General features: G+C 36.8%; 1 protein-coding gene across 1 annotated transcript in view; it reads left to right on the top strand.

Annotated features, from left to right (window-relative positions):
- Window positions 1-27,037, top strand: part of CFAP47 (cilia and flagella associated protein 47) — a 502,957-nt gene that overhangs the window by 244,819 nt on the left and 231,101 nt on the right. Inside the window, exons 38-40 of the mRNA XM_052662737.1 lie at window positions 3,439-3,589; window positions 6,761-6,849; window positions 19,483-19,569. Of these exons, the coding sequence (XP_052518697.1) occupies window positions 3,439-3,589; window positions 6,761-6,849; window positions 19,483-19,569 (327 nt within the window). The remainder of the gene's footprint in view (window positions 1-3,438; window positions 3,590-6,760; window positions 6,850-19,482; window positions 19,570-27,037) is intronic.

The following is a 27,037-nucleotide window of genomic DNA, read 5'->3' as shown; positions in this document are numbered from 1 at the left end:
TTAACTTCTATGCAGAGTACATCATGAGAAACGCTGGGCTGGAAGAAGAACAAATGGAATCAAGAATGCCGGGAGAAATATCAGTAACCTCAGATATGCAGATGACACCACCCTTATGGCAGAAAGCGAAGAAGAACTAAAGAGCTTCTTGATGAAAGTGAAAGAGGAGGGTGAAAAAGTTGGCTTAAAGCTCAACTTTCAGAAACCTAAAATCATGGCATCGGTCCCATCACTTCATGGCAAATAGACGGGGAAACAGTGGAAACAGTGTCAGACTTTATTTTTGGGGGCTCCAAAATCACTGCAGATGGCGATTGCAGCCATGAAATTAAAAGATGCTTACTCCTTGGAATGAAAGTTATGACCAACCTAAACAGGATATTAAAAAGCAGAGACATTACTTTGCCAACAAAGGTCTGTCTAGTCAAGGCTATGGTTTTTCCAGTGGTCATTTATGGATGTGAGAGTTGGACTATAAAGAAAGATGAGCACGGAAGAATTGATGCTTTTGAACTGTGGTGTTAAAGAAGACTCTTGAGAGTCCCTTGGACTGCGAGGAGATATCACCAATCCATCCCTAAGGAGATCAGTTCTGGGTGTTCATTGGAAGGACTGATGTTCACGCTGAAACTCCAATACTTTGGCCACCTGATGCGAAGAGCTGACTCATTTGAAAAGACCCTGATGCTGGGAAAGATTGAGTGCAAGAGGAGAAGGGGATGACAGAGGATGAGATGGTTGGATGGCATCACCAAGTCAATGGACATGAGTTTGGGTAAACTCCAGGAGTTGGTGATGGACAGGGAGGCCTGGCGTGCTGCGGTTCATGGGGTCACAAAGAATCAGACACAACTGAGCAATTGAATTTAAATGATCACCTTTAAACTAGCCTGCTACAATTGATTCCAAAAGGATTCTCTGCAGTCCATCCTTTACATTAGACTAGCAATAATGTTTTAATGTAAATTTGGTCATGTTACTCTTTGGCTTAAAATATTCTAATAGCTTCCCTCACCATTATGATATTGACCGAATATCTCAACATAGGCCATGTGGCCTTTCATGGCTGGCTCTTAACCACATCTTGTATCACTAACACCTTTGCTCTCTAAGCTTCAACACCACTGGCCTTTGATAGATTATTTAAAATCATCAGAATTCCTCATACTAGAGTGCTTGGATGCCTTCTTTCATCCCATGCAAATCCTACCTAACTCATTGTCATCCTCCATATCCTACCTAACATATCACTTCCTGTGACCCTTCAGACTGTATCACCCTCTATTACATGCCCTTATATCACTTCATAGCACATACATAGTTTGTTTTCACATTTATTTTATGATGATGTAATTAATGTCTGCCATGTCATATAAAATGAAAGATTCAGGAGTTCAGAAATAGTGTTTTTTCTTTTTCTAATTATCCCCCAAACCTAAAACAAAGTCTGGAACATTATAAATTTTAATTGAACGTATGGCTTTACCTAGTAATGAATTTTTGAATATCTACCAAAATCCTAAACCGCAGGTATCCTAACACAGAGTTTGAAAAACACCCAGAAAAAGATGTCAAGATCAAATATTCTCTTTTCAGTTAAATTTAAGTACATGAGCTTTTTAGTAGTCATGAAAATGTCATGAATATGTCATGAAAATGTCCTTTTGCAGTAGTTGAGATTAGTGATATTATATCTGAATAAAATTCTCCCATTCCTGCTAGTTCTGAGTTGTAATTTTCCCTAAAAATCAATTTTGAGAATATTTTAATTGATTTTGAAAGTCCTCCATTCACTTTACTCTATGCTGCACCCTAAGCTTGCATATTCAAAAGAGATTCTTCAAAGATTCTGGGGAAGTTAAGCCATAGTGTAATGCTGAGAGAAGCTATTGCCATTTCTGTTCCCAACTGTGTGTATCCTAAGGGAAAATGACAGATCATAGTTTGTGCAAAGAATAACTGTGATATAATGTATAGTGCTGCTGTTGCTGCTGCTGCTGCTAAGTCACTTCAGTCATGTCTGACTGTGCGACCCCATAGACGGCAGCCCACCAGGCTCCTCCGTCCCCGGGATTCTCCAGGCAAGAACATGGAGTGGCTTGCCATTTGCTTCTCCAGTGCATGAAAGTGAAAAGTGAAAGTGAAGTTGCTCAGTCATGTCCGACTTAGTGACCCCGTGGACTGCAGCCCACGAGGCTCCTCCATCCATGGGGTTTTCCAGGCAAGAGTACTGGAGTTGGGTGCCATTGCCTTCTCCATGTATAGTGCTAACTATGCTAAAAGTCAGAGAAAAAGCAAAGATGAAAGTCTCCAAGGTTTACCACCTACAGCTATGGAAAAGTAAGGCGGAAAGATTCAGCCGGTAAAGAAACATTGAGCCCATTTTTCATTTGGAGAGCTCATTACTTACATAAACAGTCAAAGCAAAAGTTACCAGAGGGGCAGATCTCCATGCCCGTTATGCAGAGTGGTGCCAAAACAAAAGGGGCCAGAAGACTGCACCATGCATGGGAGGACACCTGTTGCTGACAGTCAGTTTCATGCTGCAGTTAAGCAGTTTTCTAGCCTGTAACTCTATGCTGGAGGGGGCTACGCGGAGTCAATGGCAAATTGTCTGCTGACAGACTCTCAGGGAAGATAGAGAGGCAAATGAGAAATGTTCTTGTCGCAGTTTTTCCTGAAACTCCATGCTCTCATGTTATGGGAGGATCACAGAACTTTCTGGCAACACTTACAGCCACTGCAGTTAAACTTTGCATATTTGTGGCCTGTGTGATTATGCAAGATTGCCCCGGTGCCATGGCTTAGTCATTCCCCTAAAAACTGAGAAATAAAGTTTCCAAGTCCGTACGTAGATTCTTTAACTGTTTTACAATGGTTTAAACTAGAAAGTTGAAGGTTAAAGGAGATACATGTTTTCTTTATTCTTTCCTTTAATTTTGTCTTTCAAATAAAAGTCATACTACTTATATGCAGTTATTTTGATTTGAGGTTTGAATTTTATTTTCAACCACAGTTTGAAGTATTTTCTTTGAACTTGTCTTTCTCATTTTTCCTCCATGTAATCAAAAGTCATTGATGTAACTAAGAATGTGCCTAACCAGTAACCCAGAATTTCCTATAAAATTCACATAAAAATGCACACATGATTTCCTGTGGCTAACTCCTAGAAAATCAAATACTCGATAGATTATATATGCATTTGGAAGTTAACTTTAGGTTTTACAGACTGGATCAATATGTTTTGACTAACAGCAATAACTAGATTATAGGCTTTCTAAAATCTGCAACAATCTTTAATTTTACTGTAGAAGTGAGTATTTTACAGGGTGTGTGTACTAGGTATATGATCTTCACTGGATAGATGCTTGTTGTCTTTTTTCATTACAGTAGTTTTTTTTTTTTGTTTTTTTTTTTTTTTTACCTTTTGTTAAATAGAAACCAAATTACTATCACTCTGAAATTTACCAGTCGCTTCCTCCATCCTGCTGAAGCTTCACTGCTATTAATTTCAAGACCTAAGAATGGAATAGGAGGTACTATGATGACTTTTGCTCTCAAGGGTGAAGTCCTCAATTTTAAAACCATCGTAAGTAAATCTTACCTCTTTTATGATATATTTTTTGCTTCTCTTCTCAAGCCATGAAGTGTTCCAAGTACAGCTGTTCTTCCAAGTTTTATCTCCTGGCAGCTCTTGTTCTTTGAGATCGTATGCATATGCAGACACAGATGTGTACTTACTTATATTTGTGCAGTTTTTGGTTTCTGTATCTCTGATATTTTTGCTTTTATACTCTTTCTTTGGAAATAAGTCTCAATTTTATAATAGAAATTGAAAGGACTTGTACTTTAAAATTTTGGTTTTGTTTATTAATTTTGTATGCAATGTTTAAACATTACTTTCAATTTACAGTTATTACAAAATATTGGTTATATTCCCTTTATTGTACAATGCATCCCTGGAACTATCTTACACCCAAGAGTTTGTACCTTCCACCCCTACATGGCCCCTCCCCACTGTCATCACTGGTAACCATTAATTTGTTCTCTGTATCTGTGAGGCTGTTTCCTTTTTTTTTTTTTAATTATATTCACTAGTTTGTTGCATTTTTTAGATCTCACATATAAGTGATATTATGCAGTGTTTGTCTCTTTCTGACTTATTTCACTTAGCATAATGCCCCTAATGCCTTACCATAATACATCCTGCTGCTGCTAAGCGGCTTCAGTTGTGTCCAACTCTTTGCAAACATATGGACCGTAGCCTGCCAGGTCCTCTTTCCATGGGATTCTCTAGGCAAGAATATTGGAGCGGTTGCCATGCCCTCCTCCAGGGGATCTTCCCTACCCAAGGATCAGACTTGCATCTCTTGTATCTTCTGCATTGGCAATTGGGTTCATTACCACTGGCACCACCTGCAAAGCCCAAGTACATCCATGTTGCTGCAAATGGCAAAAAAAAAAAAAAGATAATACATATACATATACATATATATATATATATATATATATATATATATATATATATATATGGCTTCACAGGTGGCACTAGTAATAAAGAATCTACCTGCCAGTGCAGGAGACACAAAAGACGTGAGTTCAATTTCTGGGTTGGGGAAATCCTCTGGAGAAGGAAGTAGCCAGTCAGTCCAGTATTTTTGCTTTGAAAATCCCGTGGACAGAGGAGCCTGGTGTGCTACAGTCCATGGAGTCACAAAGACTTGGACATGACTAAGCAACTGAGCACACGTACACTGACACACATATAACCAGATATAATATATGTGTATTATACACACACACATATACACACATACACCCCACATCTTCATTATCACACACATACACCCCACATCTTCATTATCCATTCATCTGTTGATGGACACTTAGGTTGCTTCCATATCTTGGCAATTGTAATTAATGCTGCTTGAATGTTGGGGTGCATGTATTTATTCAAATTAGTATCTTCATTTTCTTTGGATATATACACAGAGTGGAATAGCTGGATCATATGGTAGTTCTATTTTTGGACTTTTGAGAAACTTCCATACTGCTTTCCACAGTGACTGTGGTGATTTACCTTCCCACCAACTGTAAAAGGGTACCCTTTACTCCACATCCTCGCCAGCATTTGTTATTTGTGTTCTTTTTGATAAATGGCCATTCTGACAGATGCTAGATGATATCTCATTGTGGTTTTGATACACATTTCTCTTATGATTAGCATCTTCTCATGTGCCTGTTGGCCATCTGCATTTTGAAAAGACTTGTATTGAGTACTGTTTTAAGGTTGTCTTTTTATAATTATATTTGTGCTTTATATCAAGGAGTCATTCACTATGTGTATAGCAATTTACATGACCTTCTGCCATGGAGACTTGTGATTTAAGTTAAAGCACTCCCTGGGCCTATGTCTGTTTTTTGTTTGAATTAAGGTTTGGTGATTTAGATAGCAAAGAAAATGTTTCTGTTTCTGATAGGAACAGTTATCAATTTATCTTTAGGGTGCTCTGGAGCAAATCCGTTACAAAGATAATGCTAAGACCAGCATTTAGTGAGAGGTAATCATGTTCCAGTCAGAGTTCTGAAGTGTTACTACCTCAAAGGATGGGGGAGAAGGATTTTTAAATCTCTGTAAAATAGTTGTGATGTTGTTATGATTGACTTTGTGTAGTCATTAGTTTGTCTACATATTATTTTCTACCTTGGCTGATGGCAAAGAAGTATATTTATGTTGCCAGATTTTCATATGGATTATGAAAAATCATAGGTGTGCAGTGGCTTGAGTGGGAGGTAAAGAGAGAATGACTCTAGAAGGCCACTTTGTGTGAGGAGAGCATTAAGACACTCACCTGGACAGAATGGCTTATTCAATAAGGACACCCGGAACAGAAAGCACATGTTTGATTGTCACTGAGATACTATTGTGATCTTCTGATTTCCTCCTGAATTCTTACATTTCCCAACACTCTCACACAAATTCTCTGTAAAAAACATTGCTTTGCCACGTGTGTTTAAGAGACATGGATGGATGGTGTCAGCCTGTCATTATCATGGCTCTGGGGCAGAAAAGCTGACACTTGGACCTTATATGATCTCTGTTTACTTCTCCATTTGGCCACTCATGGTCTTAGACATCAGGAAATAATTGGATAATAATGGAGAAATAAGGTAAGATCCTGATTAGTCTAGAGGTGTGGAATTCCTAAAATCTTTTCTTTCATGGAAGTCTTGAGTAATTTAAGTTTTATATTTGTGCTTTTATTACAGTAAAAATATATCAATACAGCCACTGCATTAGAAACACAGGCATGCCACAGTCACACATGTTCCAACACAGATATCACAGATATTCTTGCACTCGCACACCAGTGTGCACATGTGCACACACACCTGCCTCTTCTTTATGTCATGTGTATTCGGGGTACACACACACACACACACACACACACATATGATGGATTAATTTGCAAATATAAAATCATGCTCAGTCATGAACAAGATGATTTTTAAGGAAATAAATTTAGGAGACAGTATTGTGACAAATCATTCAGTTGTTAGCATAGTGCTATGGATCAGTGATGAGGTAAATCTATTTCTATTTTTTTCCCACTCAGATTTTGGCAGTATGTTTATATAAATTAATCTCTGAAATGTTTAAATGGACAGGTTTTTAGATACTTTAAGCCTATATTTTATAGTTGAGGATATTCTTTTTTGTTATTATCATATATTATGTTTTATTTCTTTTTTACCTTAGGAAACTATAAAATGCAAATCCCCATGTTATAAATGGAAAGAAGTTACTGTGAAAGTTAAAAATCCCTTCCAAGCTTCTGGGGACTTCAAGTAAGTTATTGTTTTGGTGTAAATTCATTGCAATTAGCCATATCCAGTCTTAAGAGAAGTTATGTAGTTTTCTTAAATGTGAACCGTTTTGAGGAGAAATTTTGCATATTTATATTACTATAAATGTATAAGCATCAGCAGATAAAATAGAACAAATAATGAAGGTAAATCAGTTTTCCTTGAAATGCTGTTTCATCTCTACAAAGCTAATGCTGATTGTGTCAAACTTATTAATTTTGCCAATAAGCTTTATCTTTATTGAAATGTATAGTTCTTTCAATTTCTTAAAATTTATAAGTAATAGACTTTTAAACTTATAATTTCTTCCTGTTAATTTCCAAAAGTGAAATGTTGATTCAAGCAGAAAATTTATTTTCACCTAAAGCATCATGATTAATTAAAACTGCACATCAAATATTCATTTGTACATCTTTAGATTTAACAACAATAACAACAAAATATATTTGGAATAAAAAGACAATAAAATGCTTAAGTTTTATTCAAGGTCCCAAATAGAAAATATCTTTCTATATATTTACATGTTGAGGGAGAAGATGGATAATTGTACCTTATTGTTGTTGTTTAGCTGCTAACTCGTGTCCCACTCTTCTGCGACCGCATAGACTGTAGCCAGCCAGGCTCCCCTGACCATGGGATTTCCCAGGCAAGAATACTGGAGTGGGTTGCCATTTCCTTTACCAGGGAATCTTCCTGTCCCAGGGATTAAATCAGTGTTTCATGCATTGGCAGGTGGATTCTTTATCACTGAGTTGTCTGGAAAGCCCTTAATGATACCTTGTGCTGTGCTTAGTCGCTCAGTCGTGTCCGACTCTTTGCGACCCTGTGGAATGTAGCCTGCCGGGTTTCTCTGTCCATGGGGATTCTTCAGGCAAGAGTACTGGAGTGGGTTGCCATGCCCTCCTCCATACCTTACATATTCCTTAAATTATGAACGCTGTTTCTACCAACTTTAAAAGTCAAATTCTTACAATATTTGTGTTGCTTGGAAATTGTATGTATGCTTATTATATTAGTATTTGATAATTTTCAGTTTTTAAATTACTATATGTCTAGGATTTTGGTAATTTCTTATTAACAGTATCATTTATTGTTGAGAAAACAAAAATTCTTTTGTTAAAAGTTATTGGTGAATTTATGGTTCCCATATTCAGTGAGGGAGAATTTTATTTACTGTAATTTTATTAAAATGTTATATCAGAATGTAAGGAACAAAAAAAATATCAGAATATATGGCATTAATCCAGTATTAAAATATACCCTTAATGAACCAAATGACTGACTGCAGTTCTTCAGAGAAAATCAAGATCAAATATGTTAACTCTTATTCTAGTGGTAGAATTGAAAGAAAATCCCAAATTTCCTAGCATTGGTAGAGTATTATAATTGTATGTTTCTCCAAAAATAAAATGTCATTGTTATTTTATGGTTTGTGTGCGTGCATGCGTGCTAAGTCACTTCAGTCATGTCCTACTCTTTAGGACCCTATGGACTGTAGCCTGCCAGGCTCCTCTGTCTATGTGATTCTCTAGGCAGAACTACTAGAGTGGGTAGCCATGCCCTCCTCCAGGGAATTTTCCTGTCCCAGGAATCAAACCTGTGGCTCCTACATTGCAGGTAGAATGTTTACCACTGAGCCATCAGAGAAGCCAATTTTATGATTTATCTCAGATGTAATTAAAATTGTTACTTCTTGTGAGGAATACATGGTTTGGTAGAGGACAAGATTATTTGTTGGAGTCTTTTGACTCCTTCATCTCTTACATGAATGTGGCCCTCAAACTTAGGTAATAGTCATATAAATCATGAAAATTTAAGGCCACTCACAAAATCTGTAAAATCAATATTTTATGGTAAACATACATTAATTACTTTTAAAGATAAAATGCAATAAAAGAGAATGAGAGGAAACTTAATGCCAAATAATTCACATAGACTATTTTAATGTTATAAACAATAAAACAAGTGACCAAGTTTTTCATATTGCTTACAAAAATGATCAGAATTTTATTATGAATAATCTTATATTAAATGTATTTTCAAATAAAATTTAAAATTTCAGAAAATTTTCCAAAACATTGTATGCAGCACAGTGACCAGATTTGATCCTACTTTATCAAAATTTAACAACACTTTTAACAAAAAAGGTGACCCAGTCTAAATTTAAACATTTATTTTTTATTGAGATATGCTTGATATACAATATTATATATTCAGAAATACAATATAGTGATTCACAATTTTTAAAGATAATGCTCCATATATAGTTATTATAAAATATTGGCTCTATTCTCTGTGCTGTAAAACATATACTTATAGCTTACTTACACATGGTAGTTTACATTTCTTAATCCCCTATCCAGTGTAGATTTAACAGAGATAGAATTAGCTCTCACACCTCTGTGTACCAGATCTGAAATTCCTCTTTGGCAGAATACAAGTATTTCATGCTGTATAATGCTTTTATTACATGTTGTAAAGTTTCGTTTACTAATATTTGGTTGAAGATTTTGCATTTATAACCACAGGATTTACTTTCTTTTCTTGTGATGTATTTATCTGTTTTTTATATCACCAATAATAGCTTTAGAGAAAGATTTGGGAAGTGGTCCTTTCCATTCTATTTTTGGGGAGAATTTGTGAAGGATTGGTATTAATTCTTTTAATGTTTGCTAGAATTCACAGCTGAAGCCATCTGTCTCTGAGCTTTGTTTTGTGGGAACTTTAGTTTATTACTGATTCCATCTCTTTACTTGTTATGGATTAATCAGATTTTCTGTTTCTTCTTGAATCAGTTTGGTCGTTTGTGCCACTCTAGGAATTTGTACATTTCTTCTAAATTATCTAAGTTGTTGGCATGGAATTTTACATAGCATTCCCTTATAATCCTTGTTTTTTTCTTTTTTTTCTGCGAAAGCAATTGTGATAGCCCTTCTTCCATCCCTTATTTTAGTAATTTGATTTTTCTCTGCTTTATTCTTGATCAGTATAGGTAAAGATTTGTTAATTTTCTTGATATTTTCAAAGACCCTTCTAGTTTCTTTGATATTTTCTATTATTTTTCTTTATTTAAAAACATTTGTGGTATAATTGATATGCAAAAAACTGTACATTTAAAGTATATAATTTGATGAGTTTGGATGTATACATGTACCATGATGCTACCACGACAATTAAAGCAATAAGCATACTCATCACTTCCAAAAGTTTCCTTGTATTCCTTTTTTCTTTTCTATGTTAAGAATTCTTTACATGAGAATTGCAGTCTTAACAAATGTTTTAGATAGAGCACAATACCACGTTGTTAGGTCTTCCCTGTTGGCTCAGCAGTAAAGAATCCACCTGCCAGTGTAGCAGATACAGGTTTGGGAAATGACTATCCACTCTAGTATTCTTGCCTGGAAAATCCTGCTGGACAGAGTAGCCCGGTGGGCTACAGTCCATAGGGTCACAAAGAGTTGGACATGACTGAAGTGACTTAGCACACAAGCATGCATGATTAATGATGTTAACCATCTTTTCATGTGCCTTTGGCCATCTGTATGTCTTCTTTGGAAAGTGTGTATTCAGGTCTTCTGCGAGTTTTTAATCAGATTGTTTGTTTCTTTGCTACAGAGTTGTGTGAGATTGTTATATTTTGGATATTAGCTCCTTATCTGATAATTGATTTGCAAATATTTTCTCCCATTCAGAAGGTTGTCTTTTATATTTTGTTGATGATTTCCTTTGCTGTGCAGAAGCTTTATATTTTGATGTAGTCCCACTTTATTTTTGCTTTTGTTGCTTTTACTTCTGGTGTCAAGACTCAAAATATCACTAAGACCTATATCAAGGAGTTTACATAAGCATGTGTTTTCTTCTAGGAGTTTTATAGTTTTAGGTCTTATGCTCTGATCTTTAATCTATTTTTGAGTAATTTTTGTGTATGGTATAAAATAGTGGTCTAGTTTCATTCTTTTACATGTGGCTGATTTGTTTTCCCAGCACCACTTAACTGAAGAAACTGTCCTTACCCTCTTGTATATTTTTGGCTCCTTTGTTGTAAATTAATTTATCATATATGTGTGGATTTATTTCTCAGCTCTCTACTCTGTTCCATTGATCTAAGTGTCTGTTTTTGCGCAAATATCATACTGTTTTAATTGCTATAGCTTGATATTATTTGAGATCAGAGAATGTGACACTTCCAGCTATGTTCACTCATCTCATTTTTCCAATGTTTTTTCTTTTCTTTTTTCCTCTCTTTTGGCTTATTTCATTAAACATTTGTTGATGCATTTAATTGTGTACCATATATGTATGTGATTGTTTATTTTTCTTTATTCATTTTTCTCTCTGCTCTTCAGACTGCATAATCTCTATCAGTCTTGAAGTTTGTTAATTCTTCTTTTTCCTACCAATTCAAATCTCCTGAGCCCCTCTAGTGATTTTTTTAAATCTGTTATTGTAGTTTACAAATCCAGAATTTCCATTTGGTTCTTTTTTATTAATTTCATCATCATGCTTTCCTTTACTTCTTTAGTCATAGTTTCCTTAGTTTTTAAAGACATTTACAATGGCTATTTTGAGTTGGTTTTCTGTTAAATATGATAGCTGATCACTCTATCAAGCAACTTTTCTTGCATACCTCTTTTATTGTTTCTTTGCTTGTTTCATAATTTTTATGTTGGAGACTGGACATTTTTGAAAATACATTGAATTCTGGTCTCATCTCCCACATGATTTTTAGTGTTGTTTGCTTGTTTAATTTTTTACTACCTGGCTGGCTTATTTTAAAGATGTTTACTCCCCCTTCCCCTCAAGAAAATGTCCCACATACATAGTGTGAACCTTCTAATATTGCTTCTAGGGGATACAGTCTTGACTATGCCCACAATCACTCTTGGATAATTATGATTTTGGCATAGCTTTCTTTGACCATGTCTTTCTGTGTCCACACTTAGCTATTAAATTTCCCTGATTTGAATTCTGTGGAAGGCATAAATTGCTCCTCAGACTAATTCAATCAAAGCCAGCTCCTTTGAAATAATAGTCCCTTAGGTCAATGTTTGAGATGTATTCTGTCTCCACAAGGGCTCCTCTCACTTGTCTCTTTCCCCAGTTTTCTCCAACAAACTAGCAGGGTTCCTCCTAATTGCCTTTCACCACAACTGCACTAGTTTTAAGAACACCCTTGGGTTTATCTTCACTTGTTTTCGAAAATGAAATCAGGTCCTTTGTGAAGAGATTAAAAGCTATATGTCTTAAGGTCAGCTTCTCCCTCTAGGTAAAATTTCTGAGCCATGACTGTGTTGGTAGAAAGGGGGACAGTGGCAAACTTTTCTTGAAGTAACACCCTGATATTAGGACCTGAATGCTAGATGGGGTGGGGGGAAGTAGTTTCAGGTCTTCCTGGTTTGCTTCTCCCAGCATAGAACCACACTTTGTAAGCTAGGGCAATGGTGATTTCACATCTATGCAGAGCTTATGGTTCATGATTGGGTACTGGGCAGAAGAAGGAAGCCTCTTGGCTCCTCTCAGCTGCATTTGCCTGAACATAGCCTCAGTAACATGTACTTGGGGCAGGATGAGAAATGTTAATGTCATACATCTCTCAGAAAGATGGTTCTCCACCTGGGAGCTAGGAAACTAATGTGTCCTCTGTCCATAGCTGTACTAGTCTGGAGTAGAGTTTCTTTCTTAATTGGGTGGGGAAGAAGGAGGGAGTGAGTAGTCTTGGTTCAAATGCCACAGACTACATCTTCTCTTTTTTATTGATTGATTTATTATTTTTGCCTGTGCTGGGTCTTCGTTGCTTTGTTGTGTGGGCTTTCTCTAGTTACAGTGAGTGGGGGCTGCTCTCTTGTTGTGGTGTGTGGGCTTCTTATTGCAGTGGCTTCTCTTGTTGCAGAGCATGGGCTCTAGGGCATGTCAGCTTCAGTAGTTGTGATGCAGGGGCTTAGCTGCCCAGTGGCATGTGGAATCTTCCTGGACAAGGGATTGAACTCGTGTCCCCTGCATTAGCAGGTAGATTCTTTACCACTGGACCACTGGACTTCCTTACCATGGAGGGAAGTCCTACATCTTTGCTTACTGAATTTAGTAATTACTATTGAATAGGTTTTTTTTTTTAATTGGCTGTATCCCTTTAAGATCATTTCCAGAGAGTTTAAATAGTTGGTTTCTATATTTGAACTCATTTTTCTGGAAAGTGATCCATGGAGCTCTCATGCTGTTATGCTGAGAGCAGTGTTTGATCTAAGTTCTATTTTGTCTGTTATTAGTATAGCCAATCCAGTTCTCTTTTTGTTACTGCTTACATGGTATTTATTATTCTTCTTTTGTTCCCAATCTGGTTGTGACTTTGAACCAATGTTTGTCTTTTTTCTAGTCTATTTTTTTTTTCCATTTAGTCCATCTCTGCCTTTTGATTAGAGTGTTAATCCCATTACACTTAATATAATCTCTGATACAGTACAGTTTAGTGTGCCTTTAAAAATTTCATTTCTTTTACTATATGTTTTCTAAATTTTTTCTCCGTAGTCATCCTGAAGATTATAATTAGCATGTTAATTTAAACAGTCTAGTTCATATTGACACTAACTTAATTTTACTGTAAACTTAGAAATTTTGCTTCAGTGTATCTCCTTTTCCTAACCTCTTGTTAGTGCTATTATTGTTATACTCATTACATCTTTATAAGTTATAAGCCCATAAAATAGTTTTATATTTATTGTCTGACACTGTTTATTTTAAATCAGAAAGGACAACAAAAAGGGTACATTGCAAATAAAGTACATTTATAATTTGTTTTATAGAGTTGCCTGTGTAGTTAACTGTATCTATGCTTTTTATTTCATCATGTGGTTTACAGTTCATTTCGAGTGTCCTTTTACTTTAGCCTAAGGGAATTCTTGTAGTATTTTTTGTAGGATAGGTCTGTTAACAATGAATTCTTTCATTTTTTTATTTGGTAATATTTTAATTTCTCCTTAATTTCTGAAGGATAGTTTTGCTGTATATAGTATACCTTATTGATAATTGTTCAGCATGCTGTATACATCATCCCACTGCATTTTGTTCTTTAGGTTTTAAATGGGAATTTAATTCTTAATCTTATTGAGGAGCAACATAGGTGTTGAGTCAGTTGTCTTCTGCTTCTTACTGTGTCTTGGCCTCTCAATGACTTGACTCTTATTGTCTAGTTATGGATCACCTTGAATTTATCCTTCACAGAATATTTTGTACTTCTTAGATGTGTAAATTAATATTTTTATCAAATTTTGAAAGTTTTCCTCATTTATTTCTTCACATTTTCTGTCTGCCTCTTTTTTTTTTTCTCTTGTCTTTTGGGATTCTGATTAGGCTTAAGTTTGGCTGTCTGATTGTGTCCCGTGGTTCTCTGAGGCTCTGTTAATTTGTCTTCATTCTTCTTTCTTTCCATTGTTTAGAAGTAATCATTTTATTTGACCTTTCTTCAAGTGTACTGGTTCTTTTGTCACTTCAAACCTGCAGTTGAGTCCCTCTACTGCTTTTTTTACTTCAGGTATTGTATTTTCTAAGTCCAGAATTTATAATTAGTTCTTTTGTATAGTTTCTCTGTACTGATATTCTTTACTTGGTGAGACGTAATTGTCTCTGTCACTAGAGAAGAGAATGGCAAAACAACAAACTGGGTAGAATTCTTAAAGAGATGGGAATACCAGACCACATTACCTGACTCCTGAGAAATATGTATGCAGGTCAAGAAGCAACAGTTAGAACTGGACATGGAACAAAGGACTGGTTCCAAATTGGGAAAGGAGTGCGTCAAGGCTGTATAGTCTCACCTTGTTTATTTTACTTATATGCCAGGCTAGATAAATCAGCTGCAATCAAGATTGCTGGGAGTAACATCACCAACTTCAGATATGCAGATGATACCTCTCTGAGGGCAAAAAGTGAAGAGGAACTAAAGAGCCTCTTGATGAGTGTGACAATGGAAAGTCAAAAAGCTGGCTTAAAACTCAACATTAAAAAAACTAAGATCATGGCATCCAGTCCCAGAACTTCATGGCAAATAGATGGGGGAAAATTGAAAACAGTGACAGCTTTTATTTTCTTGGGCTCCAAAATCACTGTAGAGAGTGACTGCAGCCACAAAATTAAAAGATGCTTGCTCCTTAGAAGGAATGCTATGACAAAACTAGACAGCATAGTAAAAAGCAGAGACATCACTTTGCCAACAAAGGTCTGAATAGTCAGAGTTACAGTTTTTCCAGTAGTCATGTATAGATGTGAGAGTTGAACCATAAAGAAGGCTGAGCACTGAAGGATTGATGCTTTTGAATTGTGGTGCTGGAGAAGACTCTTGACAGTCCCTTGGACAGCAAGGAGATCAAACCAGTGCATCCTAAATGAAATCAACCCTGAATATTCATTGGAAGGTCTAATGCTGAAGCTGAAGCTCCAGAACTTTGGCCACCTGATGAGAAGAGCTGACTCATTGGAAAAGACCACGATGCTAGGAAAGATTGAGGGCAAGAGGACAAGGGGGTAACCGAAGTTGAGATGGCATCACCAACTCAGTGGATATGATTTTGAGCAAACTCCCAGAGACAGTGAAGGTGAAGGACAGGGAAGCCTGACATGTTGTAGTCCGTGGAACCACGAAGAGTTTGACATGACTTGGTGACTGAACAACAGGTGACTGAACTGAAGGTCCTTGACATGTTTTGGGACTCTACTGAGCTATTGCAATTTCTCCTATGGGCATCTTGTCTCCAGATCGTCCTTTTATGTTTTCTCAGGCTCTTACTTGATCCAATTGCTGTGGCAGCCTCAGGCATAATTGGTACTGATTTTTTTCAACAAACATCCTAGGAATAGTTGTTTTCCTTTGAGTCAGTTGCTTGAATTAAAGCAACACAGTGCATATTGAGTTCTTCTTGGGAGCTTTGAGACAGATTGCATGGTAACAATGATGAGGGATGGGACTTCTTTTTGAAGAGCTCCAGCCTCAGTCTATTCCTTCCTGTGGCAGCAAGCCTGAGCATTTTTTACAGCTACCTTGGTTGCAAGGCAGTTCGATTTCAAGGCTACTGCAGAGCTATGGAGAGGAGGAGGGGCGTTACAACATAAAAATTACAAGGCTGCAAACCCTACTGTTCTTACCAAGGTTTGGAAGCTTTTTATTTTTTTTTCTTTTTGCTTTGTCTTCATTACTGCATGCGTGTGTTCTCTACTTGCAGCAAGTGGAGACTACTCTCTAGTTGCGGTGCACAGGCTGCTCATTGTGGTGGCTTCTCTTGTTGAGGAGCACAGGCTCTAGGCACACAGGCTTCAGTAGTTGAAGCATGTAGGCTCAGTAGTTGTGGCTCTCAGGCTTAGTTGTTCCCTGGAATGTGGAATCTTTGAGGACCAGGGATTGAACCTGTGTCCTTTGCATTAGCAGGTGGATTCTTAAGCACTGGAGTACCAGGGACGTCCCTGGAAACTTTTCTTGTGTAAACACCATTCAGATTGCTGCAAACTTTTATTTAGTTAGCTGCAATTCTAAGAAAGTTAATTTGGACAAATTTTTCCAGTGTTTTTAGTGGTTTTATATAGGTGTGAAAATGGTTATTCTAAACCATTCCCTGCTTTTTTTTTTTCCTAGTGGCCTGGTTTTATTATTTAAAATATGGGGTTTTTTTTTGTTTTGTTTTGTTTTGTTTTAGATTGGACTCATGCCTCTCACAATGTGATCTCTGAGTCAGCAAAATCACCATCACCTGGGAGCTTATTAGAAAACCAGAATCTCAGGCCCACTCTAATGCAGTTGAATCAGAATCTACATTGAACAACATCTCCAGAATATTTATTTGTACATTAATATTTAAAGCAGTACTGGTATAATTCAAGAGTTATCAGAGTTTAACTCATAGACAGGCTACTTAAAAAATATCTGAAGAGTTCAATGGAGCCCATGCCAGACTTACTAACTCAGAATTCATACAAATAGAAGCTTGGGAATCTGCATTTTGAACAAGCACTCCAGATGATAATAATGCACATTGAAATGTTAGGACCACTGATTTAGAAACTGCAGTAATCAAACAGGATCTATTTCTGTGTTAATGGCAGTTTATATTTCATTTTTAAAGTTAATATATGTATTTTGAGGAAAGTATGTTCATTGTAATTAAGCAGGGACTTTTTAAACAGAAGCATACAGAATGCTGGTTTATCTCAAAATGGAACATGTATACTATGTGAAAAATCTAATATTTATTATGTTGGTTTAGTCTTTTTTATTTGTGTGTCAAATACTATTATGCCTGTGATTAATTTTTAGCCAGAACAAATTATTACCAAAATAAATTGCCCAATGATTCACCATGGATTTATAGAAATATAAAGAAATGTTATAAATGTTTTCTGCCTCATAATTTTATGAAATTTAAATGAGAATTTAGTGCATAACTTTAAATATAAATTGCTCTCTGGAGAGGATTTATTCCTACATTTGCTTAACTGTAAATTTATATAAGCAATTCTGCCAGTTTGATACATAACTTTCATTATTCATAGTTTACATTTTTTACAATTAATTTTGTCTTATTTAAAACTTTTTAGTATTTAATATTTATAAAATCCTTTACAACCCTTATATGAAGGCATCAGAAATAACAAGTTAAACCAAAAAGACAAAAACTGATACCAACATTCAAACATTAAGATATATAAATGTATTGCATTTTAGTTTGTGTATGCGTGTTCATGAATGTGTGTGTATTTTTAGACTAAAATATTTGATTGATTTTATTACTGATCTATTTTCCACTATCAAGCTAATATTGTGAGATCTTAATAACTGTTATATAATAAAGAAGATTTCTGTTAACAAATTAAGTTTAGATAAATCTGTTCTTAACAATATTGTACAGATTCAGTTCAACTCTGCAAGAAGAATTAGGCATTTCTGACATGACTCTTCATGAAATCTTTACCCTATCACTAGGGTATCATTTCCGCACTATTCTCCACTACATTGTGGGCAACCTAAGGCTTCAGTCAGTTCAGTCACTCAGTCGTGTCTGACTCTCTGCGACCCCATGGACTGCAGCATGCCAGGTCTCCCTGTCCATCACCAACTCCCAGAGCCTACTCAAACTCATGTCCATCGAGTCAGTGATGCCATCCAACCATCTCACCCTCTGTCATCCCCTTCTCCTCCTGCCTTCAATCTTTCCCGGCATCAGGGTCTTTTCAGTTGAGTCAGTTCTTCACATCAGGTGGCCAAAGTATTGGAGTTTCAGCTTCAGCATCAGTCCTTCCAGTGAATATTCAGGACTGATTTCCCTTAGGATGGACTGGTTGGATCTCCTTGCAGTCCAAAGGACTCTCAAGAGTCTTCTCCAACACCACGGTTCAAAAGCATCAATTCTTCTGCTCTTAGCTTTCTTCATAGTCCAACTCACATGCATGCATGACTACTGGAAAAACCATATCCTGGACTAAACTGACCTTTGTTGGCAAAGTAATGTCTCTGCTTTCTAATATGCTGTGTAGGTTGGTCATAGCTTTTCTTCCAAGGAGCAAGAGTCTTTTAATTTCATGGCTGCAGTCACCATCTACAGTGATTTTGGAGCCCCCAAAGATAAAGTCTCTCACTGTTTCCATTGTTCCCCCATCTATTTAACCTAGACTTGGAAGACAGCATATTCATGTTTGTAGTTTCCAGTACTTAGACCTACACCTAACATGTAATTGGGTCTCCATAACTGTTTCTTGAAGGAATGACCTTTTTTATATAGGAAGGACTGAATTTCTGTTTGATTCCAGATGATGGCATAATTATCAACACATCAATTTTACTAGGTACCCAAATTTCGTGTCCGCTCCTGGGAGAAATATTTCTCTCTTCTAGACATAAGATTTTTGTTTTTGTTTAGTTGCTAAGTTGTGTTCAACTCTTTTGTGACCATGGACTGTAGCCCACCAGGCTACTCTGTCCAAGGGATTTCCCAGGGAAGAATACCAGAGTGGGTTGCCATTCCCTACTTCAGGGCATTTTCCTGACCTGGGATCAAACCTGCATCTCCTGCATTGGCAGGCAGATTCTTTACCACTGAGCCATCTGGGAAGTCCAGATTCAGTTCAGTTCAGTTCAGTCGCTCAGTCATGTCCGACTCTTTGCGACCCCATGAATCGCAGCACACTAGGCCTCCCTGTCCATCACCATCTCCCGGAGTTCACTCAGACTCACGTCCATCGAGTCTGTGATGCCATCCAGCCATCTCATCAAAGTCCAGATTAGAAATTATTAAATGTGTATAACTCTGACAGTATATTAAGGTCAATGTATAATTTCCTCTTTCTTTCTGGAATATAATTTGGTTGGTCATTTTTGCTCTACGTTTCCTTGTTATGAGAATTCAGTGTTGACTTTACATATAAAAATATCAATTTTTTACCTGTTTCCATTCAACATCTTTTATTTCTAACATGTTTTGAGTTACTGAATGAGAGCACATGGACTGTTTGAACTGTAATTTATTCTGATTCTAATTATATTTTATGATAAATGGAAATGATTTAAAGGAAGAATATTTTGTGGTCATCTGAGTTTTGTTACAGTAGAATTAAAAATAATCCTTTTTTCATGTATTTTAGTGTCATTCTGGTGGAATCCTCAACATTTATCTCTTTGCCATCCCAATTAACTGAATATGAAGAATCTGTTGACTTCTTGAACCACCGGTAAATTTCTGTATATGCTCTTGATTATCTCAGGAAAAAACTTGAGAAAGTAGCATTCAAGTAAATTTGTTACATAATTACGCAGTAGTTTGCATTTATTTGAAATTTTTATATTATATTATATATAATATTTATATTATTCACACTGTTATTCTCTTTATGTATTACTAGGTTTATGGACATGAAAATTGAATACATATGCACTTTATAAAATGCAATGGATCCCCATTATTCATGGTACTTATGGTATATAAAATTGCCACAAACAGTTAGTGAGCATTGCATCATTCCTCTGAGGAGAAATCTCTATAACCATATATATTGTAATTATAAATCTTAAAAGCAACCCAACCTGGCAGATTCTACTTTCTTCATTTTACAAGGAGAAAATAAAGTTCAGAAGTGTTAAATGACTTGCCTGAGGCAGTCCCACTGACAGGTGCCAGAGAGGGTTTTAAACCCTGTCCTCCTACCTCAGAGCTAGAGCAGCTTGCACTTCTGTACTGCCCCCTCAATGTCTCCATCCTCTGCTCATCTAAGCTGGAGAGCAGAAACAAAAAAGCCCAGTGTCACCTTGTTTGACCTCAGCTGGGAACTTGTGTGATCAGCTGCTGGAATTTTCCAGCACTCTGCACATGCCCACGAACAGTTGGAAAAGTACCAAGGGTATTGACTTTGGGGTTCCTAATCAGTTTTAGTGAGAAGATGAATTTGCAAATTTGGGACTGGTGGATCGTGAAGATTGACTGTATTTAAGCTTCTTTGATTCATGTTATAAAGTCTGTATTTAGTTTAGAAAGGAACTTTGACTTCTCAGTAGAGAAGCAGACATTTTTTAAAGTTAGATTGCCTTATATGTCTCATTGGCTTTAAACTATAGAATAACTATTTAAAGTGAAGTAGAATAAAACAATGTTATAAAGGTTGAAGAAAGCCAGGGAGAAAAAAAAATGTAGGTTTCTATTATAGAAGTGCATTTGTATGTTGATCTTTACTGTGGTGTTGTTAGTTTATTTTATACCATTGTCTCTGTGTAGTGCTTGGCAGCATCAGTGTCATCCTTTTAGATGCAAAAACATTCCCAGTGGCAAGGATTTGGCAATGTTGATATCTTAGGAATTCCAGTGTTAAAGTCATCAGAATCATTAAAATGATTGTACAGATCTTACTAAGATTAAAATGAATAGTTTCTTTTCCAAAGTGAATTCTATTACAGCCAATCGTTTTGGAAGATCATAAATATTGCATTTATTATAAGATATTTGATTTTTTCCATTGATTTATATTCTGTGAGAAAAATAGATAAGTAGAAAACATTTTTGTTTGACAATTTGTTTCATTGGATGCTAATTTCATGCTTAACTAAGGCATTCAAAGTCTTCCTTTATCATTTTGCTTTGTTGTTTTAGTTGCTCAGTTGTATACAACTCTTTGTGACCCCATGTACTGTAGCCTGCCAGACTTCTCTGTCTATGGGATTTCCCAGGCAAGAACATTGGAATGGGTTGTCATTTCCTTCTCCAGGGGACATTTTGCTTTAGTGAACAATAAAATATGAATTAATCCATTGATCTCTAAGGCAGCACTATAAATATCAGAGGAATAGATTATTGTCGGCATTTATGTTAATTTCTTTGTAGATGGAATGCTACTTTTAAATGCTTAAAAAACTTCAGTAAACAATTTTCCTGAAATTTTTTTCAATCCCTTGTTTCTTGATCAAGAAGTTGCTTTGTGGTCACAGATTTTGCCTGAATGGCTTTGAAACAGTTTCTTCACGTTAATTGTGAATAATATCAGTTCTGTTCATTTCAGTCACTCAGTCATGTCCAACTCTTTGTGACCCCATGGACTGCAGCACTCCAGGCTTCCCTATACATCACCAGCTCCCGGAGCTTGCTCAAACTCATGTCTGTAGAGTTGATGATGCCATCCAACCATCTCATCCTCTGTCGTCCCCTTCTCTTCCTGCCTTCAATCTTTCCCAGCATCACAGTCTTTTCAAATGAGTCATTTCTTTGCATCAGTGGCCAAACTATTGAAGCTTCAGCTTCAGCATCAGTCCTTCCAATGAATACTCAGGACAGATTTCCTTTATGATGGACTGGTTTGATCCCCTTGCAGTCCAAAGGAGTTTCAAGAGTCTTCTCCAACGCCACAGTTCAAAAGCATCAATTCTTTGGCACTCAGCTTTCTTTATGGTCCAACTCTCACATCTATACATGACTACTGGAAAAACTGCTTTGGCTAGATGGACCTTTGTTGCATAGTAATGTCTCTGCTTTTTAATATGCTGTCTAGGTTGATCATAACTTTTCCTCCGAGGAGCAAGTGTCTTGTAATTTCATGTCTGCAGTCACCATCTGCAGTGATTTTGGAGCCCAAGACACTAAAGTATCTCACTGTTTCCATTGTTTCCCCATCTATTTGCCATGAAGTGATGGGACCAGATGCCATGATCTTCGTTTTTTGAAGTATCTATAGTATTCTAATTAAACTGTAGCCAATTCTCAAAGAAATGCTATAGATATCTGTGAGCAGAAGTAACTCAAAGTTAGATCCTTTTAATGAAGAGAAAAAGTGAGTACACCTTCATAATTTGAAACACAGTTTGGAAATTCTGTATCCAAATTTTACCATGATTTTTTCATACAATGTTCTGAAATGGTTTTAGTTAGACCTAACGTTTCAGAATTATTGAAGCTATCGATTCTCAAGCTACAGGTAAAGATATCTTTGTTATGTTATGCTTCTCAAATCAAAAGCAAAATTGAACAAGTATGAAAGCATTTATAAGTTAATTTTGAAAAGGAAGGAAACTTTGGAAATACTCATCCAAAAAAATTCCCAGCTCAGCCTGAAGTATCACTTAAGAAGTGTGTCTATCACAGTCTCAAACTTTATTGATCATTGTTTCCCATATAGGCTCTTCCATTTGTTTTTGTAACACTCTACTGTCTTAATTCATCTTTCAAATCTTCCTGTGAGAAAAGCAACATAAAGATGCAGTGACATTGAGCACTGGGTCAGGGAAAGCATAGTCAGGCTTCGGCATATTAGCTCTCAAAGAAGAAATTCGAGCTGCTAGTTTAAAGGACTGCATATTTACTCCTGTGTATCTCTGTAAAGACTGTCTCCCAAACCAAAAGCAAGGATGAGACTTACAAAGGCTAAAGTCACACAGTTTCTCAAGGAAAAGGGCTGGTCTTTGGTATGTCATTTCAGCACTGCATGGACAACTGAGCTCCTAATTCATACATTGAGTTGTGATCAAATCATCTGAAGTTCACCAAAGAGGCTGCTTTTCTGACAATTCAGAACAGATTTATTAGAAGCATTGCTGTAGCTCCTTCTGGGGTCCTGATGGCTTGTTCTGTGTCCTGGTCTCTAGGTCTTATCATCCAATTAGCTTATGGGGATTTTTAAATACACTTTTATTGTTTAACTCTTATGTTATATATGTTATATACACTAAGAGAACAAACAAAGTATTTAAAAAATCTCCATAAGCTAACTAGATTTTTTTCTTGGAGCTCCTTACAAATATCCTTGTTTTTCCTCTTTTAGTGCACACACTGCATTTCCCCACTAATGTTAAAATTCTGCATGAACACATAATTGGCCAATGGCATATGAGGAGAAGTGCTGACTGTTTTTCCAAGTGGTAGCTTTAAGACCCAGTGAATAATTTTTCCTGTCCCCATTCCCTGCTACGTTTATTAGAAAGGCGCATTTAGGAATGGAGGCCTCCTTCACCAAGGAACTCTGAGTGTATCCTCTCCACCTAGAATAGATACGTATTGTGAGCAAGAAGTAAACTATTGTGTTAATCCAGTGAGATGTGGGGTTGTTAACTATAGCATGACCTAGCACATACTAATGGATGCTCCTCTTCAGAGTCGCTTCAGTTAATGTCTCCACACATGATAAATAATCTCTTCTGAAATGAGACATAAAGTACTGAAATTATCTTTCAGGTGGCGTTAAAAAAAAAGATTTCCTATTAAAAATTTAAAAAAAATGTTTCTGTAAACTGCTCTTCTTTAGCCTACCAGGCTCCTCCATCCATGGGATTTTCCAGGCAAGAGTACTAGAGTGGGTTGCCATTTCCTTCTCCAGGGGATCTTCCCGACCCAGGGATTGAACCCAGGTCTCCTGCATTGCAGGCAGACGCTTTACCATCTAAGCCACCAGGGAAGCCCTTCTTAAGCAATGGATACATATAAAACAACACATTGGAAACCACATGCACGAGGAAACTATATTCATCACATATTTTACTTTATGGGAACATGATCCATGAGCACAAGTAAGAGCAGTTAAGAAGTTTTTATTCTAATTAAATCCCAAGGATTATCAGAAAGAATCAGGACAGGAGACTGATTTTAGTCATACTTTAAAATTGAGTGATAGATAGATCAGCAGTGCTCAGAAAGGAGCACTTTGTAAATAATTTCCTTCAGTGATATGACTTGCTATTTTTTCCAGCAGTGTTGAATTATTTATCACTCAATAGATTTTTACTAAGTGGCACCTCGAGCATTTTTCTTAGTACTGGAGAAATATTGGGATAAATAAGTCACAGATCTGGCCCTAAAGTTGCCAGCCATCAAGCAGAGAAGAAGAAGAAAAAAATCCACCCAAATGGAGACAGTTGTATAGGGCAGAATGCATTCAGTAGTATGTGTTATACTGAGAAAATAATGCACAAACACACACACACACGTGTGTGTGCATATGTTCTATGAGCTGATTGGCAAGGAATATCACTATGTAGATATTTTTGTGATTTATGTGGAAGAGAAGACACTGTTGAAGAAAAATGAGGTCCTAGTAACTTTTTTTCCATGCATACACCATGTTCTCCTTTATCATGTACAGACTGGGATCTGAAATAGTAGTACAATCTGATGGCCAGAATCTGGAACAAGGGGAGAACTCTCCTACAAGTGTAGAAGGATCATGGGAAGAGGGAATAGCAGAAGCTTTGGGGGAGTAGGGGACAGTCAGGTGAGGGGAAGCCACCAGGAAATCCCAGAATTACAAGGCATATGGTTATAAATATGGATGACAGATTTAGCATAGGAAAGTGTGAGTTCAAGTTGAAGAGGTGTTGAAGTGTTTACCATTTTACTTTATACTTATTTCTTATAGAGTTACTTTGCATGGCAGACTGCATACTCTGTGAACTTAGGGATTTCATCATTCATCCTTGTTCCTAGAAGAGTTAGGCCCAGAATAGCCACCCAAATGAAAGTAGGTCCTGGTAGAGATATCTTTCTGAGTCCTGATTCTTGCCCAAACCCGACCACCCCCCCAAAAGCTGGGTTTTGGAGAACCATGATTTTAAAATATTTCATTCTACTACACTGAATAATCAGTAACAAACTTCGCCAAGTCTGTAAGGAAAGTAGAGTGAATCAAAAGCCAGATGTATATACTAAGAGTAACAACCTGCCATGATCCTCTTGCTCTAGATTAGGGATTCATACTTGGTTTTAATGTTTTAATGCTCTTTGGCAGTCTGATGAAGCCTATTCTATTTCAAAAAATAGTGTTTTTACAAACACATAAATAACAAGGATTATAGAATGTCTTAATCTCCTTGGGCTACCATAACAAAATACCACAGAATGGGTGGCTTAAACAACAGCAAGTTATTTCTCACAGTCCTGGAGACTGGAAAGTCCAAGGTGCCAGCAAGTTAAGTTTCACTCTGAGGCTTCTTCTTTTGGCTTATAGGCAGCAGCCATCTCACTGGGTGCTCACATGTCCTCTTCTTTGTGCACACATGGAGAGACCAGCTAACTGGTCTCTCTTCTAATAAGGATGCTAATTCTTTATTAGAGTCTTATCCTTATGGCCTGATTTAACCTTAATTTACCTTACAGTATGCCCTATCTGGGGCTTCCCTGGTGGCTCAGTAGTTAAGAATCCACCTGAAATGCAGGAGACGCAGGAAACATGGGTTTGATCCCTGCGTCAGGAATATCCCCTGGAGAAGGGCATGGCAACCCACTCTACTCTTCTTGCCTGGAGAATCCCATGGACAGAGGAGCCTGGTGGGCTACAGTCCATAGGGTCACAAAGAATTGAACACTCCTGAGGTGACTGAGCAGGCCCATATGCCCTATCTCCAAATACAATCATTTTGAGAATTAAGACTTCAACATAGAATTTAAGGGTGACACAGTTCAGTCCATAGCACAGAGGAAAGTAATAGTCTAGTAGAGTACTGTATCAAAATGTTTAAAACTTGTAGTATATTAAAATATATACTTCATTAACACAATGCATAGTAACATCTACTGATAGAGATAACTACCACACTTTGAAAGCAGCAGTAAAAATAAATAATAGCTAAATATATGCACAAGAAGTGAAATATGATGTAAAGATACTTGTGTACAGCTAATACTACATGATTTGATTTCAATTGCTATTAAGAGTCAGTAGACATAATGGTGGAATTTTTTTCCCCATTTTAATTCACAGATTACTCTCTTTGTATGACACATTAGCACCCCTCATTTTAGAGACTTCTCAGCTGTTCAGGAGCCAAAGTTGTACAAAAAACATCAAACATTCTATTTTAACTGCCCCCCCCAGATGGCCATGGGACCTGATTTTGATCAACTCCTGGACACATGGAGGATGGAATGAATCTAAAAATTGATTCTCTTATATTCCTTCATGTGATTCATAAAAACTAGACTTGAACCAGAGAATTTGCTGCTTGATTTGGATGTAGCCCTGAATGCCAGCCCAGAAGTATGAACGATTATAACAAAGATCTTCCTTCCCTGCTGGAGAAACTTGAGAAGGAAGTCATTCTTGGAGCTGATTTATTCATGCTTTGACTCCCTTGTAGCTCAGGTGGTAATGAATCTGCTTGCAGTGTGGGAGACCTGGATTCAATCCCTGGGTTGGGAAGATCCCCTGGAGAAAAGAAAGGCTACTCACTCCAGTATTCTGGCCTAGAGAATTCCATGGACTGTATAGTCCATGGGGTCCCAAAGAGTCAGACACGACTGAGTGACTTTCACTGACTAGAAGCAGTTCAATATCATTTTGATTATTTGAGCTAGAAAAGAGCTATATACCACTATTGCAGAGGAAAATCGTGTGCCATCCCTTTCCACCTCATAAGTATTAATAGGTTCCACACCCTGATTTTGACCCATTACTAAATTAGCAGAAAATATTCCATTACTTGATCTACAATGTTTTGTATAATTTTAGCCTCTTTTGATGCTTTTTTTCCTGAAGACCAAGGCTTCCTCTTCCATAACTACATAATCAACAAGTATCTAGGAAAATTATAGTGTGGATTAAGGTATAGGGATTAACAAAAGTGTAACTGAGTGGTTTCTCTTCTGTTTCGAAGTGTGAAAGATACTCGTTCTATAAAAAAGTGGGTTTATCACCACATTTCTAGGGTCAAGAAAATGCACTTCAGTTCAGTCAC

This window comes from Budorcas taxicolor, chromosome X (assembly GCF_023091745.1).
Source record: "Budorcas taxicolor isolate Tak-1 chromosome X, Takin1.1, whole genome shotgun sequence".
Taxonomy (NCBI): domain Eukaryota; kingdom Metazoa; phylum Chordata; class Mammalia; order Artiodactyla; family Bovidae; genus Budorcas; species Budorcas taxicolor.
The sequence above is the reverse complement of the archived record's forward strand: the minus strand, read 5'-3'. Positions and strand labels throughout refer to the sequence as shown.